We start from the raw sequence: 11,473 nt of genomic DNA, 5'->3' as shown, positions 1-11,473 counted from the left end.
GGCTTTACCATCTTGGCTTTAGTAGGTCTAGAAGACAATGGATCACCATCTCTGTTGCTGTAATGTGTTCAGCATTATATGCTAGTAGAATCTAGTTTAATTGTTTCAGGTGGAAAGCATTCTTTTGAGTTTCCATTTTTGAATGTGTTTGGACTAAAACAATAAACTACTGATGTCTGCAGCATTTATCTATGTCCCTAATTTAATCTGTGGTTTTATGTTAACAACTATTTTCTCCAGTTGCATTTCATTTCATTTTTACAGTAAGTAAAAATGAGTTCTAAAACCAGTTTATTATGTGCGAAATTTGATGTATACAGTATCAAAACATTTAACACTAGAATGTTAACAAGTGAGGTAGCTGACGTACGAGTGTAAGAATGTCAGACTTGGTAGTAAGATTTTTGGTTACCAATAAATGCACCACGGGTAAACCTCATCGGCTGTGGTCCTGCCGCTGTGTGTAGCTGTACTTGGTAGTAAAGAAGGTGAAATGAAGCCACAGCAGTTCACCAGATAGTTGTGTAGCTGGGATTTCTATATGATGGCCGTGATCTCCAAAAAATGAGAACATTGCAGTTTTAAAATTAACAGGCATGATGGCAGATGAGAAACCAGAGCACATTGATCAAGCTCTACCAGAATATTAAACGAGAGATCATAATTTAGTCTTCACCATCCTCAGACAAAAACGAGGTTCCAAAGGTTATATCCCTTTCAAACTCAACTTTTTTTTTTAAAGGGGATAATATTCTTTTTCCTTGCTGATACATTCATATATCAATAGTAATACATCACTGTTTGATTCCTGAATTAATCTTTACTAGTTTGTCCTGGAGTCAAACCAGAATAACCATTGCTTAAATAATCTGAAGGGATTAATTAAGGTTTTGGGGAACCTAATTATAATGTAAAGGCCTACTTTATGACTGTAGAAAAGCATCTTTAGCGGGGAGAAATTATCCCCTACTGTACTAGAAATAGACCAAATTTGAAGGAACAATTAGTCCTTGACATTTTTAATTTTTCAGTGACCTGAGATGAGATCTCACCATATTGCCCAGGTTGATTTTGAACTCCTAGGGCTTGAGTGATCTCAAGTGCTAGCTAGGACTGGAGGTGTGTGCCACTACACCCAGTTTGCTCATATATTGATGTCTTTGATATTTTGGTGCTGGACATAGGACCAAGGACCTCACTTGCGCATTTTACCACAGAGCTGCGTCCCTAGTCCAGTAAATTCATATGGAGCAAAGTACTTGAAACTGTTGTCCAAGATGTTTCATTTCAATGTATATAGTTTTTTAATGGTAGTCTTTGGAGCACATAAATGGAAAATTAGGTAGTAAACTTGAGTTCGTATTTTTCCTTTACATTATTTTGAGTTGTTCATCTATTTTGGGGTTTTTTAATTTATTTTTTTTTATTGAGAAATATGAATGAGACAGTTTCACAGCTGATTAATAGGACAGTTTGGTAATACATTGTTCATTGTTATCTTCTTAGTGGTTATCCATAGTAAAAGAAGCAGACAGGATATTCTGTCCAAACACTGTTAGTACACCTCTTCCTTCTCATTGAATTAAGCGAAAGTAGCTGTAAATTTATCCTATTTTGTATATATAAATACAAAATGATTTTTACTTTGTATCCTTTTTTTTTTATTGTCTGTCAAGTGAATATTCTATTGGCATCTAAATACTATAGGTGTTTGAATTCAACTAAACAATCTTAACACTGTCTAGCAGTCTATTAGTTATCTTCAGAAGTTATTGACTTGAGCCTTTTACAGCTCATCATATTGATATGGCTTTACATACCTCATTTTTATACTTTTCTGCTGGATGGTTAAGACCAAGATATAACAAGACCTACATAACAAGAAATGTAACTTTTGTATCTGATAAGGTCAGCCAAGTACTCTCAGGATTTATCCTGTAGCCCTGAACCACCCTTTATACATCCTTTTGTCAGTTCCTGATAGGATGAGTCACAGCCATTGCTTGACCAATTTGCTCTCTGAAAGCTTGAGAAAATATTTTTTCTCTCCATGTGACTCTCCCCAGGCTCACTTTACATCATCAAACACATTCCTCTGTGATTCCATAATCTTAATCAGAAAATTTGGAGCACAACTGAGTTATGTGTTGTTACAGTAAAGGTTCTCATCTATATTTTAAATCAACGGAGACCATAGATTTTCTTAATTTAGTCTTTTATAAGGCTGATAGGTTTTAGTAAGGTAACAGAAAATTGCTAAAAAGAGAAAAAAGATTATTTGCTAAATAATAAAGCCACTGGCTACTTTTGACAAATACAGGCTAAAATCTTCAGATCTGTTTCTGTATCATATATGCATTAACATTTCAGAATTGTAACGTCAAATCTAGCCTTACCAAATACTGGACAAAATACTGCCAATGTAGATTCAGAGTTACATGTTCAGAAAGTTTACTAGCCAGTAAGTTACTATATTGATTTCTGTGACTTTGATTCCTAAGGTTTTGATAAAACTGGTGACTTCCCTGATATGCTTTCATTTTTATGATGTGGATACCCTGCCCTGCCCTCTAGGGATTAAGTAAGTATGGGCCCTCCACACTGAGCTACAGCCTGTATGCCTGCACATAGCTGTTTTTTGAGACAAGGTCTGAAAAAAAGAGTAGGCTGAACTTGTGATTCTCCTGCTTCGAATTCAGCTAAGGTTATAGCTATATACCACTGCAACCAGTGATGTTCACACTTGGTTACATTCACCTAGCACTCCAATTCCCTGTGCTTTTGTTCCTGGTCTGTTCTTTTCCCACAAACTCAGTCGTTTCATGTAGGCAGGGGCCACCTCAGCTTCAGGGTAGCATTTATGCATTGGATGATTCCAGATGGTTTATCATGGTCAAGAGCAGCACAGCATTTTGGACAGACACAGCCTGTGCTGGCGTAGTGGCTCCACAGCTCATGTGAGCCCCCTGGGTGCGTCTTTCTCGCTTGAAAAGGAAACACCTGGAGTAGCATCCTAGGTCCTGGGTGGTAAGTATTAGCTGTTACGGTGCTATTGCAGTTCTGGCTGGTGTTACAAATGTTTCTTTAAATACATTTGGCAGCCTTCCCATAAAAGCACTACATAACAGAATTGGGAAGCCCAAACAAATTTTTTTTCGCCCTAAGTAACTTGACTGTGCGCCTGGTTTTATAATAAAGAACATATTTATTATGCTGGTCTGTGTAATGAGTCTAGCAATGCTTGAACTCTCATCTTCAAATGAAAGATATTAAGGAATTCAAGGACACTTCCTGTCTGCTTAGATATGGGAATTTTTTTGTTTTGTTTGAGACAGGGTCTTGTTATATAGTCCACACTGGCCTCAAACTCAGCAATCTCTGCATCAGCCTCCCTGGGATTACAGGTGTGCACCACCACGCTGGACTTGTGTCCTTATTTTTGTGTCCTTTTGAGTTGTGAAGACACCTGCGCATGCTGTTGTGATGAACTCCCATTGGGTCAGTCATCTTGGAACTGCAGAGTGCCAGGCAGTCTTAACAGGCTCTTGATAAATGGTGACTTGACAAGGCACCAACTTCTTAAACTGAAAGGACAGAAGTCCCATGGGGAGAGAGAGTGGGTGCATGTTAAAGATAGGGGCAGACCACTGAGGGTCGCAGCCTCAAGGAGTGCTCTTTACACGAGAGCACTGGGAAGTCGAGGTTCAGCTTGTTGGGAAATGTGGCAATAAGAGGTCTGTTTCGAGTGACTAGCTGAAGAGTGAGCAATTGGAGGAGTTCAGTAAGGGACTGAAGCAAGGAGAGCATTGCAGTGTGTGAGAAGGTAACGATCCTTGAGAGCAGACAGCCGAAGAATCTGTTCAGAACAGTTTAAAGGTTAGATGATTAGGACTTAGTAAGGGATATTAAAGAAAACTGAAGTATTTCACCTGCACGTTAAAGTAAAAGGCTCTGAGCAGTAGGAACACAGAGGGAAGGCATTTGAGGAGGGAATCTTTTGGATGGCTTGCCACAGTTGATGTACGTGCATTTCTGTGTGTATGAGCAATGCGTGTTATGCAACACAGGGTCTCTATGAATACTCTGGCATATGTGTTTAGTTTTTGCTTTTTCACATTCGTTTCAATGCAGACAAGTCATTGAACAATTTTTTCCACTGTTTATTGAACACCTCTGTATACAGGGCTCTGTTGAACACATAAGTGAATCCACAAAGCCTGTGGTCTCTGCATATATTTGCTTGATCATTAGAAGTAACTGGAAATGCCATGCAAAGACCAAGATCAAGTAGCTGCTGTGTGGCTGCCTGAAGCAGGTGTTCCATCAGCATCCCAGAACTGATAGCAGATGCAGGAGGACTGCAACCAGAGGAGCCAGCCAAGGCATTACAAAAGCTTGGAGGGGGCTGGTAGAGGAGCCAGGGGGCTGCAAACATCCTTCAGGAGGTAAAGGAGGGACTAGGTCCCACAGCAGAGTGTGCTAGGGTGAGACATGGCTGGGGATTTTTTTTTCTAAGTCGTAGAAACCCATTAAAGAGAACTGAGCAAGGAGGGAGGGACACAATAGTACTGATGATGGGGGAGAGGGGGACGGCAGCAGAACGTGTAGGCCATCGCGGACAGCACTGTTGGGACTAAGGGAGAGAAGTAACCTGATTCCTGAGGCAAGCTACAAAGCCAACTAGAACAAGTACTGTGGAGCCAAAATCAGGTTCAGAATATTACATTCACTCTAACAGTTGGAAATACTGGATTAGGTGTTGATCTACCTTAAAGGACTGTAAATTTTAGAAAATGAGATTTAACCCCCAGAAATTTAAATTTTGAATGCAATGTGGTTTTTTCCCTAGCTTTTTATTGGGGGGGGGTTCTCTTTTGAGATAAGGTCTTGCTATGTAATCTCTTGAGATAAGGTCTTGCTTGAACTATGGTCCAAGTTGGCCTCAAACTTACAGAGATCTTCCTCAACTTCCCAAGTGCTAGAATTATAGCCATGCACCACCACACCAGCCTATCGTGGGTATTGAACCCAGAGCCTTCATACGAAGTGATATCTCTAGCCCAGCCCCTTTTGGTTTTCTGCTTTGAGACAAGGGTCTCATTCAATGCCGAGGTGGCCAGGGCTTTGTTATGTCTTAGGAAAATAGACTTTTATCCAGGGCTTGTAAAGGAAAAAAGCCTACATCAAGGGAAAATAATAGAAATAGGAGTTCAGAAGGAGAAATAAAATCACATTATTAGAAAGGAAAGGGGTTTTGTTGAAAGCGTGTGTGCTGCAAGGAAAAGGACCTGCAAATTTCTGTGCAGCTGGGCTGAGATGGTGAAGCTGTTCTTTGGAAACCTGCACTGTGAGGCCAGAGAACAAGAGATCCACACACCCTTTGAGCAGTATGAAAGGTGCTGGAATGTGACATCATTAAGAACTATGGCTTTGGGGGCCGGGGAGATGGCTCAGTAGGATAAGTGCTTGACTGGCAAACGCAAGGATCTGAGTTCAATCCCCGGTTCCGCCAAAAAAAAAAAAAAAAAAAAGAACTATGTCTTTGTGCACATAGAGGACAAGACAGCGGCAGAGGATGCTATCCAAAGCCTGCACCACTGTAAGTTCCTCAGGGTGAACTCCAGTGTGGAAGCCAGCAAGAACAAGAGCAAAGCTTCAACCAAGTTACATGTGGGTGACATCAGCCCCACCTGTACCAACAAAGAGCTTCGGGCCGAATTTGAGGACTGGTCCAGTCATCGAATGTGGCAATGTGAAAGATTATGCTTTTGTACACATGGAGCGGGGAGAAGATGCAGTGGAGGCCATCAAGGGCCTTGATAACACTGAGTTTCAAAGTGGGATACGTGTGGGCTGAAATTCTGAGCTGCGGTTGTGCATGAGAATACAGACTTCGCTGGTACCCCCATCTCTGGGATGTTTTCGGCTCTGAGCATTCAGTCCCGGAGGAACCATAGACCTTAATTTACCTTGCTAAGTTTGGACCTCCTTTCTTTTTCTCTGTAGTGCCCATTATCCTGTTCTTGCTGTTGTTTAATACTTCTGTAGATTCCCATTCATGTTTTTTTCCCAACAGGCCACACCGTATGCAGAAGCTGCCCTGTCTCCTGCCTCCTGCCTCCAGTGGGTGTTGGATTTGGGAATGACCTCAGTGAGAAAGTCACCACTGCTCTTGGGTTTCTTTTAGCCCAAAGGCTAGACCTAGACTTGGATCACTTTAATCTTTCCAGTGAAACAAATGGTTTTTCAACTTAAAAAAAAAAAAAGTGGAGAAACCAAATGACTACTGGAAAAAGGGAGAAAAATAACAAGACAGAATTACCTTGCTGGAGTAAGGGAGCCCAGAGCCAGAACTTAGGTAGGTCTTAGTACTAGGCCCCTTTTATTACATGAGATAAGGAACATCCCTCTTGAAAGTTGTTCCAACTTGGTTGGCTAGTCTAGGCTCAAGACCCCTGATTTGGCCATTGTCCTATTGCCTATGCATACATCCTTGGATAAGCTCTTCTGTGGTCTCTTTGTACTGTCCAGTTTGTCTTGTGAGATTTGTGGCAGAATCATATTCAAGGCTTAAAAAGGATCCATGTGTGTTTTAGTATTAATATAGTGAGACACTAATGCATGTGTATATATATGTACTTATTTATGTATAGGTGTGTAACTGGCTAGGTTTGAGTTTTTTAGAATATAGCCACCACCTTTTTGTGTGTGGGTGTGGGTGCTTAATTGGAGATGGAGGGAAAAGGGAATTGATCGTTGACATGAAATGAGCCCTCAATTCTTCACTTGCCAGCAACCCCACAAGCCCCCTTAACTTTCCCTACCTGTCCTCCAACTTTCCCTTCAACGTGAACTTGCTATTCTCCTACTGCAGCGTGCCAGAGTCCTGGGACAAGAGGTGTGCCTCATCATACCTAGTTTAAGTTTTGTTTTTCAGAGGTGAACTAAAGCTCAGAAAAGTTCAAAACAAAAGTAGAAACTTCCTGATATGGTAGTGAAGATCATAGCTTTTAGAACAGAGACAGGAAAAATGCAACAATTGGAAGGCAACTTCTGAAGAAGGACTTAGAGTAGCATTTCACAGCAGGCATTAAGAGCTGGGCTTAGCAGTTGCATGCCTGTGACCCAGTACTAGCATGGGGGAAGAAAAGACTGGGGTGGAAGGATTGCTGAAAGTTTGCATAGTTCAAGTCCAACCTGAACTATATAGCAAGACCCTGTCTCAAAACAAAAAAAGCCATGATTAATATCAAAATAATCACAAAAGACTTGAAAAGTACTTGTGAACATGTATTAACATCGAGTATGTGCTAGCAACCTGGCAGGTGCTGGCTGGTGACAGCAGGGACAATCTACCTTAGATTTTTTGAGAGAGAGAGCCAACCAAGGTGTAATTTCATTCCTGATGAGTCCTGGGATGAGTCCAATGTGGTTCTTGAAATAATCCTTTTGAAGTGAGGCATACTTGACAGAGAAGTTGGCTGGGGCATGGTAGGTGAGCTGCTTATCCATTTGGGAAGGACCTATGGAAGGTGTGGCAATGACAGGAGATGGGACCACTCCACTGGGTTGGAAAGGAGGCACCTCTGCATGGAAGAACTGCAGGCACCCTGTTGTGTGGAAAGGCAGTGTAAACACAGCTGACATTAACAGGTAGGCAGAGCTGAGCCAAGGTGGCCTTGTAGCTGGGTTTTGCTCCTAGTGGGACTGCAGGGACCCTAGTTAGGAAGTGACACCAGATGATGGGGGTGGGGAAAGCTTGGAGAAACTTCACAGTGAGGACCGATCAGTGGTCAGCTCTTAAGGCTGATGGAGACAGAATCCACTGGAGCTGCTTATGGATGGGACTCTGGATGGGGGGGGGGGAGGCAGAGCTCGAGGAGGTCTCAAGTTTGGATGCAACCTGGGTGGAAGGCAGTGACCTACAAGAAGGAGCAGCAGCAGAGGTGGACCTGGAGGGAAAATCAGCAGTGCTGTGTGAAGTTTTTACTTTCTGGTTGGATGCCCATGAAGCAGTCCTGGGGAGTAGGTATAACTGGAGTTCTGACCTGAGCAGTGTGCTGAATGGCTCATGCAAATACTTGCATACTTCGAAGTGGACAAGCTCACCAAGTGCAGGAGTCCTGAGGAGAAGAGGATGAGCACAGTCTCAGATACCGCTGAGATGAGGATTATGACAAGGAGGAGCATGGAAAGAATATAGGGAAGCAAACATTGGTGCGGTGGAAAGCTTTAGGACTATCAGGAAGAAAAAATAAGAGATTATACCAAATGCTACTGCAAAGACAAAATTGTAAATTAATTAGTAAGCTGGCTGCTGTGAAAATGGATCATAAAATCTCTAGATGGCTGAGATACTGCAGCCTTGCCCATCTGCTGTGGTAAAAAGTGTTAGGAAAGTGGTAGTGAAGACCCAGTGGTCTCACCCAACCCCACTTCCTCACTCAGGTATGCAGATGAGGAAGACTCCCTAATTTTAAAATCTAGTGACTTCCAGACTGTTGGAGCCCATGCCAGTACAGCCATGCAATGGGCAGGACACAGACAGATTCTCAAGGACCGTGACTGGGAATGGTACCTGATTCCTTTTCCAATGCAAAGTCAGTCAAGGCATCCCTCAGTCTCCGTGGAGGCCAAAACCCACCATCTGTGACAGGAAGAAGAGGAGCTGCCTTGCTGAGAGGAAACATTTTTGGCCAAAGACAGCTCAGGCAAGACGAAGGTCAGAGTGACTTTGGATAAGAACCCTCTTGGTGAAGCAGTGAGGGTGCAGCCCCAAGGAGGAAAGAGAAGGAAGCAGTTAACACATGCAAAAAGTGGAAGGAGTAAAGGTAGAGGGGGATTCTATAGAGTCATCTCAAGAGACACTGTTCCCATAGGAACAAACCCAGCACGTTCTGAGAAAGGATCTCTGTATGTGTGCTGTTACGGATGAGCTGGGAAGCAGCAAGTCAAAAAGTGGTGCCTGTTGGACTTCATATGCGTGAGGTTTCAAAATCGTGCCGTTGTCTTTTTTTTTTCTTTTGGCAGAACCAGGGATTGAACTCAGGCCCTTGCACTTGCCAGGGAAGTGCTTATTCCACTGAGCCATCTCCCCAGCCCCTACCTGTTGTCTTCTTAATCACTGTAATGCATTACAGTAGTAACATCACTAGGCTGAGAACAGAATGAACTCTTTCACGGCAAGTGTCCTCTGTTCAAAGAGCCTCAGAACTTCAGAATGAGACTTTTCTGTATTTTCTGTGTGTGTGTGTGTGCACACTTAGGTCAGCCCAGGCCCTGGGGATGCTGAAGAGAGCCTTGTGATGGAGCTACTTTCCAGCACCTATTTTCTTGATAGATGGTGCAATGTCTTTCGATCTTAATGTCTTTGAATCCTATAAGATAGTGACAACAAAGGACCACACTTGTCTGGAGATTTTGTGACCCTTCCATTCACTTGGTGACTTTGGCAGATGACCAGGCTCATGATGTCTAGACCTCACAGAACCTAAAAGTGCTGCTTCTTGGGGGCATAGGGTAGGGAGGAGAGACAAGACCCCAGCGTGCTTGTTTTGAGCATGCAGAGAAGGCACCTGTGAAGATGCCTAAGATAGAGGTGCAAGAGGTCATTTAACAGATGGCTGCTGCTATGAGGAAAAGGGTGGGTCCACTATAAGCCAAAATACTTAGGAAAAATACATTTCTAGAGAGGCTTCAGACTGCTTCCCTCCTTGTAGTTTATTAGATAATATTCATCTTTTGTGGGCCAGGGAGATGGCTCAGTAGAATAAGTGCTTCCCTGGCAAGCGCAAGGGCCTGAGTTCAATCCCTGGTTCTGCAAAAAATAATAATAATAATAATTATATATATATATATATATATATATATATAATCTTTTGTGTGTGTGTCTTTTTGAGACAGGGTTTCACTATGCAATTCAGGCTGACCTTGAACTCACTTTGTAGCCCAGAAGGATCACAATGATCCTCCTGCCTCAGTCTTCCAGTGGTTTTTAGTATATTCCACAAGGCTTTGTAATAATCACAATTGTCTAATTTCAGAATATTCTTATCACTCCCCCAACTCATATAGTCATTAGTAGTCACTCCACATTTCCATTTAGCACCAATCTACTGTATCTTTGGGTTTGCTTTGGCCAGACACATTATAGAAATGGAATCATATCGTGGGTGATATTTTGTGTTTGGCTTCTTTAACTTAGCATGTTTTCAAGAGTTATTCATGTTGTAACATATATTTGTCTACCTTTTTATGTATTTAGTAAAATACAAAAAAGTCAAGAAGTCTTAGTCTACAGAGTCTCACTACACAGACTGGACTTGTAGTGATCCTTCCTGTTTTTTAGCCTCATGAGTTCTGGAATTACAGGCGAGTGCCATGACATCCAGTCTCAATTGCTGTCTCAGGGTGCCCTGGGGTGGGATCGGCATGGCAGGCTGGGGATTTAGTCTGCCTTTTTAATGATTGAGTAATATTTCATTGAATGAACTTACCAGACTTGTGTGGGGACTGACCTTAGGATCTAGTACAGGCTAAATACACACTCTACCATGGGACTAGACCCCCAGTCCTACCTGACTTTGTCCTTCTATGGATGTGTAGATGATGTGATTCTATGATGTGATTGACAATTGGTGGTCAACTTGTAGCACCCAGCTGAACTAAATCAGGTTGGTGCTTGTATGGAAGATCCACCTAAGGATTGTTGCCAACAGCATAAAAGGAGAACTGTCAAGGAAGAAGGGGTGCAGTTGGTTCTCCTGGGACTGTTGGTTCTGCTGGAGGAGTTTGTCACATTGGCTTTCCTGATATGAACTCTGCTGTTCTTATTGTTGGAGGAGCTTAGGACCTTGTTGTTGCTGAGAATGGTCATGGTTCACTTTGGGGGCACTCTGGTTCTTGTTTTGAATATTGCTTCCTGGCTACAAAGGGGAGGATGGTGCACTGTTCAGTCTCCTGGGAAAATTTGTCATGCTGGTTTTACTGATAGGAACTCAGCTGTTCTCATTGGAGGACCTTGGGATCTCAATGATGCTGAGGATGGTTGTGAGACTTTCCAGGAGAGCTCTGATTCTCACTTTAAACATGCTTTCTGGCTCCATTGTAGCTCCCTCAGCTTGCTGAACCAGATCCTTCATCTCACTGGCACATACTTTCTAGCTTCCACACTGACCATGGAGCCTTCTCAGTGCAGCTCCATGAAAAAGGCCTGCATGAGACACTGTCATGGGCTCTTGGCCTCCAACTGGACTTGGGGGGCATTTATGGGCTCTAGGTCTTCAGCTGGGCTCATGCAGGACATTGCCATGAGATCCAGGCCCTCAGCTGGATTGTTTGGGTCTTTAGTGTGTGGACAAATTTCCTGCACTCTTTTAATTGAATCTTCAGATGACTATTATAAAATAATCCTAAAAATTATATCCTGTATTCAACCTTCTGCTCTGTCTCTCTCTCTCTCTCTCTCTCTCTC

At 42.6% G+C, this 11,473-nt stretch overlaps 1 protein-coding gene across 1 annotated transcript in view; it reads left to right on the top strand.

Moving 5' to 3' along the window:
* Window positions 1-10,817, top strand: part of G3bp2 (G3BP stress granule assembly factor 2) — a 40,030-nt gene extending 29,213 nt beyond the window's left edge. The window contains exon 13 of the mRNA XM_012514262.2: window positions 10,653-10,817. Within this exon, the coding sequence (XP_012369716.2) occupies window positions 10,653-10,817 (165 nt within the window). The remainder of the gene's footprint in view (window positions 1-10,652) is intronic.
* Window positions 10,818-11,473: the final 656 nt, after the last annotated feature.

This window comes from Octodon degus, unplaced genomic scaffold (assembly GCF_000260255.1).
Source record: "Octodon degus isolate 3935 unplaced genomic scaffold, OctDeg1.0 scaffold00028, whole genome shotgun sequence".
NCBI classification, from domain to species: Eukaryota; Metazoa; Chordata; class Mammalia; order Rodentia; family Octodontidae; genus Octodon; species Octodon degus.
This window is presented reverse-complemented; position numbering and strand designations above follow the sequence as displayed.